The sequence below is a fragment of the Heterodontus francisci genome, chromosome 7 (assembly GCF_036365525.1).
Source record: "Heterodontus francisci isolate sHetFra1 chromosome 7, sHetFra1.hap1, whole genome shotgun sequence".
Classification (NCBI taxonomy): Eukaryota; Metazoa; Chordata; class Chondrichthyes; order Heterodontiformes; family Heterodontidae; genus Heterodontus; species Heterodontus francisci.
In genome coordinates, this window is record NC_090377.1 from 124,262,163 (window position 1) to 124,278,603 (window position 16,441).

A 16,441-nucleotide genomic window follows, 5' to 3' on the forward strand; every position below is an offset into this window, starting at 1 on the left:
TTGAGCAAATACCAAGAACAGATATTGAAATAATGATTCAAATCTTACTGTGCCAAGATGAAGCTAATAGCAGTCATCATCACACAGAAGAACAAGTCTATCATCAACAACATTCATCATTTTGGGAGACCAGACCCGCATCCTTTTGAGAAGTAGGATTTTGACGAGTTTTGTTATTATTATAGTATGGAGTACGGCAGTATCTACTCGCAGTCTATACATCCTGCTTTCAGCACAATGCAAAATAAAATCAGGAGGTGTCAACAATGAGGGAATCAAGAAGATTAAGAACAAGAGAGCGGAGATTTAAAGTGACTGGCAAAAAAAGCAAAAGCAACATGAGGAAAAACATCTTCAAGCAGCGCCTGGTTAGGGTTTGGAAAACACTGCCCGAGTATGTGGTGGAGGTAGGTTCAAATGAAGCATTCAAAAGGGAATTAAACTGTTATCTAAAAAGGAAGAATGTGCAGGGTTACGGGAGAAGGTGGGGGAATGAATGGTTTTAGGTGAATTAGTCATTTGGAGCCGGTGCAGACACGTTGGGCTGAATAGCATCCTTCTGCGTTGTAAACAATTATGTGATGCTGAGGGAATGCAATATGAATGAGAAAAGAGCGAGACCCCATTTAAAGAGGGGAAGGAAGGGGAGGGAATTGTGTTTAGAGTAAACTATATTTAAACAGGTCACCTTTCCAAACTACAGCTCAATTGATGAATATTTACACCCAAGTAAGGTCATTGCGAAGATGTGTTGTGGAACCGCATAGATAATACAGGGTCTCCCCTCAAGGGCAAAACGCAAAAAGCCGCTAACTTGCCTGCCCACGCACCAATCACAGTAACACCGGCGCTTTATATCGAAGGCCTGAAACTCGCCCACCAGAGACGCGAAATACCCAGGTCAAGGGCAATCAAAATGCCCTTTACCGCGTATCTCGCATAAATGTACTTACTGTTTGGCCTTCTCAACCAGAACAGCGACGCAATGGCGCTTCGGCTTCTTCCGATCGCGGTTCGGCAATTTCCGGCTCTCTCCGGAACGACGTCCGGCCAAAAACAAAAATCATAAAACATTACACCTTCCCGCTCGGAGTGTACCCCTCAAGCCGGGAGTTCGAGCCACTACCTTTAAAAATCATCAAAAAAAACCTAGAAATTTTAAAAAAAGGTTCAAAATAAAATAGTTACGTTCGGGAAAAACCGTGCGCAGTTTCGGTCATTTCCGTCAGTTCCCACCGCCCCCTCCCCGGTCCGATTTAGGAGCCAACCTCGTCTGAATTATTTTAATTTTAAATTTCGTAGAGCTCACTGTTTAAGGAACAATATTATGAAATTATGTATAGATATTTATTTTGAATTTGAGTTTTGTTTTAATTATCCCCCAAACACGCCAAGTGCCCCACCCCTATTTCCGGCGAGGTTATAAAGGCGGCTCGCGGACGCCGCGGCCTTTTCTAACGGCCGCCTCGTGAGTGTTGGACAGAGGGAGTTTGGAGCCCACCCGCCGCAGTACCAACACCGCCATGGGATTTGGAGACCTCAAATCCGCCTCCGGCCTGAAGGTGCTTAACGACTACCTGGCCGACAGGAGCTACATCGAGGGGTGGGTAAGGCAGGCGCTGCGGCCCTCCTGGTTGTTTTACAGGGCCGGGGTGAATGAAGGGGCGAAGCCGAGGTCTTTGATGGGGTGATGAGAGGCTGTTGACCCGCTCGAAATGTCTGCCGCTCCTGTAGCCGAACTCGGGCTCCAAATGTTCCACAATTTTCTCCCTCTTACCTCCCTCCTCACTCAGACTCCCAATGTCTCCTCGCCCCGGCTTCTCCGCGCGTCGCCAACCCCCATGTTCTCGGCCCCTTCCTCCCCCACTTCCACCACCCCCTCCCCATTAAAATGATAGAAAGTTTAAGGCACAGAAAGAGGCTACTTGGCCGCTGTGTCTGTGCCGGCCGAAAAATGATCCACCCATTTTAATCACACCTTCCAGCATTTGGTCTGTGGTCCTGCATATCCAGACTCCTTTTGAATGGTTTGAGAGTTTCTGCCACGATTACCCTTTCAGGCAGGGAGTTCCAGACCCCCACCACCCTTTGGGTGAAATTTTTTTTCTCATCTCTCCTGTAATCGTATCAATCACTTTTAAGTCTTTGCACCCTAATCAATGATCTCTTTGCTAAGGTAAATAGGCCCTTCACCTCCACTCTATACAGACACCTCAAAATTTTGTACATTTCAATCAGATCTCCCCTCAGCCTTCTCTGTTTCAAGGAGAACAACCCCAGCCTGTCCAATCTTTCCTCAGAGCTGCATTTTTCCAGTCCTGGCAACATCCTCGTAAATCTTCGTACCCTCTAGTGCAATTACATCCTTTCTGTAATAAGGTGTCTAGAACTGCACACAGTAATGATTTTGATTATTAATTTTTTCTTTTACAGCTATGTTCCATCACAAGCTGACATAGCTGTGTTTGAAGCTCTTGATGCTCCACCTTCGGCTGATTTCTACCATGCACTTCGGTGGTACAATCACATCCTGTCTTATGAAAGCACAAAGACTTGGTATGTTCTACTTGATGTGAACTGTGAACATGTTTGAGCATTCAAGACTATGGCACTCTATTATGACTCAAAAGTTCTCCACACGCTGGTGAATAAATAAGAAATAACAACTGTTATGCAGGCATTTCTTCGGCATCATTACCGAGCAAACCACCATGAGATGAATGACCACGTTGTATGTTTCTGTGATATTGGTTGAGAGAAAGGTATATTACCTTGGAGAACACTTCTTTAAGTAGTGCAAAATTATCTTTATCATTCATATGAAGAGGTACGTGGGGCCAGTTCATCCAAAGGATAGTGCCTGAAACCATTCATTATTCCATCACCTACCTATTTGGTTAAATTCTGTAATGGGACTCCACAACAGAATGCCTCAATCTCATTTCAGGGCAATGTGTGACTTGGCCTTACTGTTGAGCATGCCAGTTAAGTTGATTTAAAAGGTTGCAGAATCCACCTGTACTGTTCTGAGTTCTATTAGATTTCTGTAGACTAAAAGACTTCAAATACTCTTGTAATTGTCAGAAAAGCTGCTTGGACCATCGGTACTGTTATCTTTCAGGCCGATGTTGATTTACTTTAGTTATTATTTCTCACTTCTTTATAAATATTTCCCGACTTGTGATTCATAGAATAGCGCAGCACAGAAGACCATTTGGTCCATTGTCTCCTTTGAAGAGCAATGCAGTTCATTCCACTTTCCTGCACCTTTCCCTATCCCTGCAGTTTTTTCTCCAAAGTATTTAAAGAATTCCCTTTCGAAGGCTGCCACTGAGTCTATCTATCATCCATTCTGGGCGAACACCCTTGCTCATGAAATGTCACCAATTGGAACTTTTATGCCCATCTGAGAGAGCAGACTTTGTTTCATGTCTTATCCAAAAGACAGTAGCTCTGACAATACAGTGGTTCCTCAGTGTTGCACTGAAGTTTGTTAGGATTACATCCTCAAAGCCCATAAGTGTTGGTAGAACCCACAGCATTGACTCAGGAAAGCCCAAGCTGACACTTAATCTGCTTTATTTTGGGGAGGAGTGTGTAGTAAATGTTCCCAACATGAAATGGATTGAGCATAATCCGTGGAAGGGTGAATGACATGTTCTGTGGAACAAAAGCTTGATAACCCAAATGGCCTTTTAAAAATCTTTTTAAAACATTTGAGTGTGAACTGTTTAAAAAATAAAAGGATGGGATTGAAGTAGAATTGCATATAGGTTAAAGACAAGTTAAATTGAGCACTGGTAAAGTTATACTTTAAAAAAAAAAATCCATTCTTCACCTAAAATCCCACTTTAGATTCTGACTAAAGTTGATAGTCTCACTTTCAGACTTGCAATTTTGTCCGCAGCCTTGGTATCCTATTTTAACCTGAAATGAGCTTCCAACTGCATTTCTTTTCCATCTTCAAGGCCACCTACTTCTATCTCTTAACATTGCCTGTTTTTGTCCCTGTCTTGGCTCATATGCTGCTGAAACCCTCATCCATACCTTTGTTAACTCTAGGCTTGGCTATTGCAATGCTCTCCTGACCAGTCTTCCACTCTCCATAATCTACAAAACCCTGCTGCTTGTATCCTAACTTTCACCAAGTCCTGTTCACCCATCACCCTTGTGCTGTCTGATCTGCATTGAGGCATTGCTAGACTGTTAACCAATCTTAAAATTTCTCTTATTTTCAAGTCCCTCCATGACTTTGGCTCACCCTATCACTCCAGCCCTACTACCCTCTGATCTCTGCTCCTCCAAATCTGGCTTCTTGCACGCCCCAATTTTTATCATATTGTTGACAGCTGTGCCTTCAACTGCCTGGGTTTTAAGCGTCTGCCTTTTTACCTCTCTAAAATACTCCTTAAAACTGACAGAGCTAGGTTTTGGTCATCTGTCTAAATATCTCATGTGACTTGATAAATTTTGTCTTTGCTTCTGTGAAGCACCTTTGGGTGTTTTGCTACCTTAAGGTCATAGAGAAATACAGCACTGAAACAGGCCCTTCGGCCCACCGAGTCTACCGATCATCAACCACCCATTTATACTAATCCTACATTAATCCCATATTCCCTATCACATCCCCACCTTCCCTGAATTCTCCTACCACCTACCAAACTATGTACCTGCAAGTTTTTGGCTGTGGGAGGAAACCGGAGCACCCAGTGGAAACCCACGCGGTCACAGGGAAAACTTGCAAGCTCTGCACAGGCAGTACCCAGAACTGAACCTGGGTCGCTGGAGCTGTGAGGCTGCGGTGCTAACCACTGCACCACTGTGCCTCCCCCTGCTAAATAAATGCAAGGTATTATTGATCAAATGCAGTTGTCTGTTTTTAGAGCATGCTTGCTCTAATCTAGGTCCTTCCCAGTGTGCACATGACAAAGGCCAAATTTATAATTTTCTCAAAAAATGGAAGGCATGGTGGAATTTGGTGCCTAAAGAGATGCTGATTATTACTCGAAACCTTAAAGAACAGAACTTATTAGTCATTGCTAATCAGTGGTCCCAGTTCTCTGGTCTGAACTGTGCATTACAGAACCTGTGGATTTATGCTCCATTTTTCTATCAAGTAACCTCAATATTGTATTGTTCCTTACCAAATTCCATGGCGTTAAAAATAGTGGGTCTGCTGTTACTTCAAAGTCTCCCTGAGGGGATGCAGTGTCGTAGTGATAGTCACTGGACTGGTGACCCAGGGTATTCGTCTGGGGACATAGGTTCGAATCCCACCATGGCAGAAGGTGAAACTTGAATTCAATTAATAAAAATAAAATCTGGAATTAAAAAGCTAGTCTAATGATAGCCATGAAACCATTGTCGATTGTTGTAAAAACCCATCTGGTTCACTTATGTCCTTTAGGGGGAAAAATCTGTCCTTACCTGGTCTGGCCTCCATGTGACTCCAGACCTGCAATGTGGTTAACTCTTAAAATGCCCTCTGAAATGGCCTAGCAAGCCACTCAGTTGTGCCTAACCGCTAAATGACAATAAGGAATGAAACTGGATGGACTGAGGCACCTGTCGACCCTGCAGAGTCGTCCTCACTAACGTGGGGGCTTGTGCCAAAGTTGGGAGAAATGTCCCACAGACTAGTCCAGCAACAACCTGACAGTCATACTCACCAAATCGTACCTTAGAGAAAGTCCCAGACACAACCATCACCATCCCTGAGGTGGCTGCACCGTGGTGTACAATTGGGAGGGAGTTGCCCTGGGCGTCTTCAACATCGACTCCAGACCCCATGAAGTCTCATGGCAACAGGTCAAATGTGGGAAAGGAAACTTGCTGATTACCACTACTGCCGCCTGCCCCCCCCCCCCCCAACCCCTCCCCTTCCCTGCCCCTCAGCTGATGAATCAGTACTGCTCCATATTGATCGCCACTTGGAGGAAGCATTGAGGGTGGCAAGGGCAGTGAATGTACTCTGGGTGAGGGATTTCAATGCCATCACCGAGTGGCTTGGTAGCACCACTGCTGGCCGAGTCCTAAAGGACATAGCTGCTAGACTGGGTCTGCGGCAGATGGTGAGGGAATCAACATGACCTCATCTTCACCAAGCCTGCTGCCGATGCATCTATCCATGACCGTATTGGTAGGAGTGACCACCGCACAGTCCTTGTGGAGACGAAGTCCTGTCTTCACATTGAGGATACCCTCCATCGTCTTGTTTGGCACTATCACTGCTAAATGGGATAGATTTCGATCAGATCTAGCTATTCAAAACTGGGCATCCATCAGCAGCAGAATTGTACTCGGCCACAATGTGTGACCTCATGGCCCGGCATATTCCCACTCTACCATTACCAGCAAGCCATGGGATCAACTCTGGTTCGATGAAAAGTGCAGGAGGACATGTCAAGAGCAGGACCAGGCATACCTCAAAATGAGGTGTCAACTTGGTGAAGCTGCAATCTAGGACTACTTGCATGCCAAACAGCGTAAGCAGCATGTGATAGCTAAGCGAGACCACAACCAGCGATTCAAATCTAAGCTCAGCAGTCCTGCATCCAGTCATGAATGGTGGTGGGCAATTGAACAACTAACTGGAGGAGGTGGCTCCACAAATGTCCCCACCCTCAATGATGGGGAGCCCTGCACATCAGTGCAAAAGATAAGGCTGAAGCATTTGCAACAATCTTCAGCCAGAAGTGCTGAGTGGATGATCTATCTCTACCTGCTCCTGAAGTCCCCAACTTCACAGATGCCAGTCTTCAGCAAATTCGATTCACCCCGCGTGATATCAAGAAATGACTGAAGGCACTGGATACTGCAAAGGCTACGGGCCCTGACAACATTCCGGCAATAGTACTGACGACCTGTGCTCCAGAACTTGCTGTGCCCCCAGTCGAACTGTTCCAGTACAGCTACAACACTGACATTTACCTGGCAATGTGGAAAATTGGTCAGGTATGTCCTGTACACAAAACGCAGGACAAATCCAACCTGGCCAATTACCGCCCCATCAGTCTACACTCTATCATCAGCCAAGTGATGGATTTTGTCATTGATAGTGCTATCAAACGGCACTTGCTTAGCAATAACCTGCTCAGTGACGCTCAGTTTGGGTTCTGCCAGGACCACTCAGCTCCTGCCCTCATTACAGCTTTGATTCAAACATGGACAAAAGAGCTGAACTCGAGGTGAGAGTGACTGCCCTTGACATCAAGACAGCATTTGACCGAGCATGACATCAAGGAGCCTTAGCAAAACTTGAGTCAATGGGAATTGTGGAAAACTCTCCGCTGGTTGGAATTGTACCGAGCGCAAAGGAAGATAGTTGTGATTGTTGGAGATCAATCATCTCAGCTCCAGGACATCATTGCAGGAGTTCCTCAAGATAGTGTTCGAGGCCCAACCATCAATGATCTTCCTTCAGCCATAAGGTCAGAAGTAAGGATGTTCACTGATGATTGCACAATGCTCAGCACCATTCGTGACTCCTCAGATACTGAAGCAGTCCATGTAGAAATGCAGCAAGACCTGGACAATATCCATGCTTGGGGTGTTAAGTCGCAAGTAACGTTCGTGCCACACAAATGCCAGGCAATGACCATCTCAAACAAGAGAGAATCTAGCCATCTCCCAATGACAGTCAACGACATTACGATTGCTGAATCCCCCACTATCAACATTTTGGGGGCTACCATTGACTAGAAACTGAACTGGACCAGCTATATAAAAACTGTGGCTACAAAAGCAGGTCAGAGGCTGGGAATCGTGTGGCGTGTAACTCACCACCTGACTCCACAATGCCTGTCCACCATCTACAAGGCACAAGTCAGGAGTGTGATGGAATACTCTCCACTTGCCTGGATGGGTGCAACACCAACAACACTCAAGAAGCTCAACACCATCCAAGACAAAGCAGCCCATTTGATAGGCATCCCATCCACAAACCTTCACTCCCTCCACCACCGGCGATTGTGTTAGCAGTGTGTACCAGCTACAAGATGCACTGCAGCAACACACCAAGGCTCAGGCAGCACCTTCCAAACCTGTGACCTCTACCATCTAGAAGGACAAGGGCAGCAGATGAGTGGAAATACCACTACCGACAAGCTACACACCATCCTAACTTGGAACGATATCGCCGTTCCTTCACTGTCACTGGGTCAAAATCCTGGAACTCCCTAATAGCACTGTGGGTGTACCTACCCCACATGGACTGCAGCAGTTCAGGAAGGCAACTCACCACCCACCTTCTCGTGAACAATTAGGGATGGGCAATAAATGCTGGCCTGGCCCCACATCCCATGAAACGAAGAAAAAAAAACTTGATTCAGTTTGTTGAAGGTTTGCAATACACCAGAAATGCCACTATTTTATTGAAATGACCAAAATATTTTGCCCTCTGATCTAAATTAAATTCTGTAAAAGAAAAATTTGCGACAATTCTGACAACTTAGCCCTTCACAAGTCTCTTATTGAACTTGATATCTTACTAAAATCAAATTATCCTGTAACAAAAGGCAGCCAGACTTGCACTTAGATGCCTTTCACAACCTTATGACACCTTAAAAATGTTTTCCAGCCAATGAAGAACCTTTTGAATTATAATGTAGGAAAAATAGATAAGTAGTCTCAGTTCTGTACCAATCTGTTATCTGAATTGTTTGAGATAGTTGAAGATTGTTAGAGGTGGTGTGGGGAAGGTGACACAGTGTACTTCTCTGAGAAATAATTTTATACATTGTGTATATTTGGAAACCGTGAAATGCCTTTATGCATTAACTTGGGGAAAGAGGAGCTGGATGTTGTGAAATTGCAAATGCTGAATTACTAGCAGTTCAAATTATGTTCAAAATCTAAACCAGAATGTTTGGCCCAATTCTGACATCTGTCTAATTCTTTATTGCATTTCTGACAGCCTCCCAGGTGTTAAGCAGCCTCTTGGTAAATATGGTCCACAAAACGTAGCAGATACAACACCAACAAAAGCTGTGACAGACGATGACGATGATATTGATCTCTTTGGATCTGATGATGAGGAGGTGGGTTCTGTGCAATTAAGTTTGACCTGTGTCATGTGAGTGTATACCCACTAGCCTGAAAATCTGAGACAAATATCAAGTGAAGGATGCTTTTGCTGTACGTAGTAATATTTTAGAGAACGCATCTTCATTTTCTGGATTCCTGTGCTGTTACGTTAATACACTATTCCAGTCCAGAATTGATGGATTCACACCTGTTTTGAGTTTGAGGCTTAAGTTATGTATCTACAAAAATCTACAGTATGAAGTAGATGTTAAGTATCTTCAACTGTGCTAACTCCAAAAATGCGTAACACAATTTTAGACTTGGTCCTTGTAGGATCGCTTGGAAAATTTGAGCTGTTGAGTAAATGTAGATGACGTGAATTCTGATCTGGCTGATGATGACCAGTTGGAAGTTGCACTAGTTATTTTGCAGAAATTGGGATTGGTAGCAGCTTGAGAATATTGGGCGAAGAGACAAACCATCATCGGTAATCCTGCCAATTTAGTATCAGCTTGCGAATTCCCAGTGTGAGACTGGTTTTCATGATGATTCTAATTCACCATCTTTCGGCTGAATTCATGATTACACTATACATGATCTGAAGAAACCAGTCCAATCTTTTATTGTATGTTGAAGTTCCATTATGAGCACAATTGACTGTTTGCATCTATATCTTGCAGGAAAGTGCAGAGGCGAAGAAGCTCAGGGAAGAGCGTCTAGCTCAATATGAAGCTAAAAAATCCAAAAGTATGTACTGTCAATTTAGAATTTAGTATAAAATGGTCAAGAATGCTTAATTTTTATTAACTGTTATCAGCAGTCTCACTGGCTAGGTGTAGTTTGTGGTCTCCTATCATGGGGCTGTGGTGTTGAATGTATAGATTACCAGCATTATACAAATACTGTGGCAGGTATACAGGCATATGATCAACATAATGTGTTTTCTTATTTTTTCTAATATACAGTTTCACTTCTATAGGTATGAGTTGGCAACGGCCAAGACTTGTCTGAGCTAACACAAGTTTAAATAGCTGAAACAGCACAGCTTAGCAGAATGAACTAGTCCACTGGTCTGCAGGGTTATCTGGAGCAGAATGGGAAGAGTCTCAGATCCCTCTGATAGTCGGCCACTTCAGGTCCCATTCATTATCAGTGAGCAGTCCTGTGGACTACTGGCCAGTTTAGTTCAGGAATTGTTTACTGAGCATGCCACGGAGTGTTGATATTATTCCAGTCTTCCATCACCAGGTGCCATCAGATATGGTAATGTCCTACTGTGGTATCTTGTCACTTTGCCGCAATCAGAATTGTCCGAATGCTGAAGGAAAAGATCAACTTTTCTTTTGTTAGCTGTAGGCTCTTAATCCAATAAGTTGCAACTAACAGTTCAACATGTTGGTCATGGAAGATTTTAGTAAAGCTTAATAGGGAGCGTGTAAAATATCCTTGCATTCACATTCTTGGAATTTCCCCACTAGAATTTCAGTAAAGCATTATGGATGTGTGAAGTTTTACATTCTGTTTAAACTGAAAACATCCAACAAATAAGTAGGATATTGATTTAGTCCATGCAGATTTTTTGAGAGCACATAAGCTCAGCTGACGTGTTAATGGCAGAAGTGGGTTTTAACCTGATGGCCTAATTTTTATGATGCTGTTGCTGTATTGAAGATTCCCAGTAATTGCACTCTTAAGTGGATTTATACTGTTACAGCTGTAAAATGAAAATGGTTTTAATGATGATTACAATTCACCATCTTTCGACTGAATCAGTGATGTGAATTAATCTAATCTGACAAAACCAATAAATGGTTCTAATATGCTGGGACACAGCTTTTTTGTTACATGATTCAATGTTTGCAGATATTGGTAATGTTATGAAATTATCTTCCTATCTGGTGTGCGTTTTGAGTGGCTGTCATTTTGAATGCAATATGCTTGCCGGTACTTCTATTACCATTTGCCGAGACTATTAGTCAATTTGCATTGCTATTAAAGTAACGTTTTGAAAATGGCATTTTGCATTCTAAAATGTTAGATTTGAACTACAGAAGTAACTGCATGAAGTAGTTGAGGTGAGTAACATAGCTGTATTTTAAAAATAAACTAGGTTAGTACTTGAGGGAGAAAAGAATAGAAAGATATGCAGCTGAGATTAGATGAAGTACAGAGGGAGGATGCTTGTGTGGACCTCATTTAATTTGTGAAATTTGCTTTTAGAGCCAGCGCTCATAGCTAAATCATCTATTTTGCTGGATGTGAAACCATGGGATGATGAAACTGACATGTCCAAATTGGAAGAATGCGTACGTTCAGTGATAATGGATGGCTTAGTTTGGGGTGCCTGTGAGTATAATTTGATTTGCATTTAACAGTAATACTGCAAAAGGAGGCAGTCTTTTTGGTTGTGATTGTATTATGTGAGTCCTGCACCAATGTTGACAGATTCACCTTGCTAAAGCCAGCTTTTGGGACAATCCATTTTTGGTGGGTGTTTTAGATTGCCAGTCTTGGTAAATCCAAGTATATTCGGCTTCCAGCTTGCTGTTTGACCTGCATTATGGATGTTGGACAGCACCAACACACCATAAGCTAGTCCACTTCTCATAGCAAAATGCAACTGTGTATAAATAATTACCATAATGGTTTAGAGCCTTCCATTTCCAGGTTGTCATGATTATGCTACATCTTAAAGTAGGGACATTGACCGTGCTTAGGTAATGTGTGATTCATTCCCAGTAATGTTGCATTGTCGACATTTCTCCAATCTTGGCTTGTGGGTGTGTATATATGGTGAAATATTACCCTTTGTATCCATTTTGCTGGATTTTCATAAGGATGATACTAGAATATCATTTAAGATCTGATTACTTTCAAATCAGGTCTCTGGGTTGGATTTTAATTGTCTGTATTACAGTGGGCTTGGGTCCATGTCTTGCATCCTGATTAATAGGTGGTGTAATATCCTGTAAGATTGATGCATGATCCAGGACAACTGAATTTTTCCAGCCTCGTGTACATTTTCTTGATGTTGGGACAAGCTTTACATAAGATGGAAATGTGGCTCTTTTAGTATTTCTGCTAAGGGCTGTAATTTGTTTAGATTCGTGAACTAGTTTCTGACTACTAGAAATAGTCGCATGTGGGAATATAGTTAATGAGAAGATATAATTCACCAAGGAAGGAAGGCAGGCATAGTTTGCTGCTAGCTTGTTTGAATTTTCTACATCATGCATTGCCACCTTGGGTTTTCATTGGAGGTGGAGCTTTTACTTCCAGATTACCAAGTAAACTGACAGGAAAGTGCTAATCTTAATGTAATTGTGGTACAGACTCCTTGAGAGTTGTCAGCTAAGTTAAATCTGATATTAGAGGGTGGTTGTTTTGAGTGTGTTCTCTTAAACTGGTCTATTGCGTTGCAGCCAAACTGGTTCCCGTGGGCTATGGCATCAGGAAGTTACAGATTCAATGCGTTGTTGAAGATGACAAGGTAAGGATGTGGTTTTGGTCACTGGTTAGCGAACAAATAACTAAAGACAATTCCATTGCTGAAAAGCTACTTGAAAGTGTGTATTAAAAATATTGTGGCATGCTTGCTTTTTTTGCTTTCCTACATTTAATGCTTAGTGAATTGTTGGCAAATGAGACACTTTGGAGTTCCAAACTGATTTTTCAGAAAAGATTGGGCAGCTGATCAATTTGTCATTCAGCAAAGTGTTCATTATTTTGAGTAGCTGAGTTTGATTGAGATCTTGATGTGCATTCTTTAAATCTGCTTTCTAACTACCCATGGCATTTCCAGCTTAATTTTTTCACACAGGTTAAATGCTACATTTACTGTTTCAAAAAGAGAGTTTTGTGCTAACTGCTCTTTTAGAATATTGAACCTGAATCGGTGTCCAGTTGGGTGAAAGAAAATTGGCTTAAGGACAGAAAATGGCGAGTCGTGGGAAATTGTTATTTTTCAGACTGGAGGATGGTAGACAGTGTTCCCCAAGGGTCTATCAGGACCATTGCTTTTTTGCTTTATATAAAAGACTTGGATCTTGGAATAGAGAGTAGAATTTCAAAATTTGCATATGATAACAAACTTGGAGTGGCAAACAGGGTGGTACCAATTGACTGCAACAGTACATAGGCTAGCAGAATGGGCAGACATGGAATTAAATACAGACAAGGGGCGGCACAGTGGTGCACTGGTTAGCACCGCAGCCTCACAGCTCCAGCGACCCGGGTTCAATTCTGGGTACTGCCTGTGTGGAGTTTGCAAGTTCTCCATGTGTCTGCGTGGGTTTCCTCCGGGTGCTCCGGTTTCCTCCCACATGCCAAAGACTTGCAGGTTGATAGGTTAATTGGCCATTATAAATTGCCCCTAGTATAGGTAGGTGGTAGGGAAATATAGGGACAGGTGGGGATGTGGTAGGAATGGGATTAGTGTAGGATTAGTATAAATGGGTGGTTGATGGTCGGCACAGACTCAGTGGGCCGAAGGGCCTGTTTCAGTGCTGTATCTCTAAACTAAACTAAACAAGTGAGAGGTGATGCATTTTGGCAGAAGGGATAGGGTGAGGCAATATAGACTTAATGGCACAGTTCTAAAGTATGTAGGAACAGAGGGACCTGTATGTGCATCGATCTTTGCAGGTGGCAAGACATATTGACAAGTGTGGTTAGCAAAGCATATGGGATCCTGGGCTTCATAAATGGAGGCATGAGCACAAAAGCAGGGAATTTATGCTGAACCTTTATAAAGCTCTGGTTAGGCCCCAACTAGAGTATTGTGTCCAGTTGTGGTCCTTGAGAGAGTACAGAGGAGATTTACCCGAATGGTTCCAATGATGAGGGATTTTAGTTAGAAGGTTCGGCTGAAAAAACTGGGTGTTCTCCCTGGAACAAAGGAGATTGAGGGGAGATTTGATCGAGGTGTACAAGATTGACCGGCTTAGATAAGTTAGACAAGGAAAAACTGTTCCCATTAACTGGTACAGGGACTAGGGGACACGATTGAAGGTTTTGGGCAAGAGACGCAGGGAAATGTTAGGAAGAACTTTTTTACGCAGCGAGTGGTAATGACCTGGAACTTGCTGCTTCGGAGGGTGGTGGAGGTGGAGACAATGATTTCACAAGGAAATTAGATGGTCACTTGAAGGAAGTAAACTTGCAAGAGACTGGGACTGACTAGATTGCTTGGTGGAGAGCCAGCGAGGAATCGATGGGCCATAAAAGACTCATTCTGTGTGAGGGTAGGGTGCCTATGGTGAGACGCTTCTGCAAATTCAGTTTTGTGTTGGTTGTCGGCAACTTGAAGGTAACGGGGAGGAAATAAATTAGATAAATCTGTTCAGTGACCACATTTTCCTTTCACAACTGCTCACTGTGAATTTTGAGATGGCAGGTACCAGTATTTGATATACTGCTGAATTGGGTGGGTTTGGATAATTTTTTATTTAGAGATACAGCACTGAAACAGGCCCTTTGGCCCACCGAGTCTGTGCCGACCAAGAACCACCCATTTATACTAACCCTACAGTAATCCCATATTCCCTACCAGCTACCTACACTAGGGGCAATTTACAATGGCCAATTTACCTATCACCTGCAAGTTGTTGGCAGTGGGAGGAAACCGGAGCACCTGGCGAAAACCCAAGCGGTCACAGGCAGAACTTGCAAACTCCGCACAGGCAGTACCCAGAATTGAACCCGGGTCCCTGGAGCTGTGAGGCTGCGGCACTAGCCACTGTGCCGCCCTATGTTTTTAGGTAGCTTCCAAGGAGATGGTCAATTTCAGTACTTGAGGCATCTTGAGTATTGTATATGTAATGAATGTTCTTACTCCCTTTTTTGAAAGCCTCTTCAGTCTTATACTTAGCACAGCATGTATTTCAGGCTGTCAGGCCTGAATGTTGAATGTATGGCTTAGGCTAGCTTAATCTTTCGGTCAAATTTCATCAAGTTCCGCACTGCAGTTGTGACTTGCCAGGAATTTATTCATAACCACAGACTTGGTGCTCATTTTTGAGGTCGTAAAAATAAATGATATGCAGAATGAAAGCACTGGTTTTGGTGGTTCTCTTGCATTCACTTACTCAAAATAGGACTTTGGACATAAGGATGAGTTGGATATACATATAGTTTTGAGCAAATAACCTTTCCCCGTGACAGTCCCACGAAGCTGAATCTGGTTGCAGCCTCTCTTGTCATTCCAGTGTAATGTGTTACTTCAATTCCAGAATGGCTTGAGACAATAGGTGGTCTAGAGTTGGGAATAAGTACTTGTTTCAAAACTTAACACATTTATAACATACCAATCATTTATTTGCTCTTTGAAGACACAATGTTTCCTGTAGTTATCAACCAGTTTCTGCTCCTTGCTGATCTGTGTGGAAGCTTACTGCTTTCAATTTAAGATGTTGAACAAACTCCCATCATTTAGTTTTAATTTGTTGTAAAGAATAAGCTGTTTACCACAATTATTTTCATTGAATAGTGTTTGTTTTCCTATTGCTCACTCAGATATTTCCTTATTGCTTGTGTTCTGAATCCCAAATGCAGTTTTGTAAACCATCCAAGCATGGTGGCAATGTCACTGGACCAGTAATCCTAATGCCCTGGAGACATGGGTTCAAATCCCACCTGGAGGATTTTAAATTTAATAAAGTTCAGTTAATTTAAAAAAAAAAGTGGTTTTGTAAGCAAGTCTCAGTAATGGTGCCATGAAACTGATCAATAGTTGTAAAAACCCATCTTGTTCACAAATGTCCTTTCGGGAAGGAAATCTGCCATCCTTACCAGGTCAGGCCTACATGTGGCTCCAGACCCACAGTAATGTGGTTGACTCTTAACTGCCCTCTGTAGCCTAACAAATCACTCAGTTGTCAAAGCCAGTTATGGATGGGCAACAAACAGCTGACCTTGCCAGCAACACCCACACTCCATCAAAGAAAAAAATCCACAGGGATATTTTGAACTTGCATTGTAGTTCGTCTTAGAATGTTCTAATTGAATATTTCTTTTCAGGTTGGAACAGATCTTCTGGAAGAAGCTATCACTGCATTTGAAGATTATGTGCAGTCTGTTGATGTGGCAGCCTTCAACAAAGTGTAAAACAGCAACTAATGAACACTTAATAAAAATTGGCATGTGCAGAACTTGATCTTGTCCTTTGTTTTATTGAGGTGGGTTTAATAGGGCAGAACTTCAAATGACCAAGGAAGCTGATCGGAAGATTAAAGAAGTCTGCCATGGAATGTTTTTTGCATTGAATGGTCTGTGGTCCAGGACATTGTGGCAGAAATGTTCTATATAGCTGCATATCATGTAGGGGCTTCCATTCATATTTCACAAGGTGTGTAAAGGTGTGACATTCTTTTCCGGATGGAATTGAATGATTTCTTTCTAATGGGACCTCAACTGCATA

At 42.8% G+C, this 16,441-nt stretch overlaps 1 protein-coding gene across 1 annotated transcript; it reads left to right on the forward strand.

Annotated features, from left to right (window-relative positions):
* The first annotated feature begins 1,443 nt into the window (after positions 1-1,443).
* Positions 1,444-16,172, forward strand: eef1b2 (eukaryotic translation elongation factor 1 beta 2). The gene is made up of 7 exons (XM_068036111.1): positions 1,444-1,603; positions 2,434-2,556; positions 8,915-9,038; positions 9,705-9,771; positions 11,245-11,370; positions 12,447-12,514; positions 16,042-16,172. The coding sequence occupies exons 1-7, from the start codon at positions 1,524-1,526 to the stop codon at positions 16,126-16,128; spliced, it is 675 nt and encodes a 224-aa protein (XP_067892212.1). The 5' UTR covers positions 1,444-1,523; the 3' UTR covers positions 16,129-16,172.
* Positions 16,173-16,441: the final 269 nt, after the last annotated feature.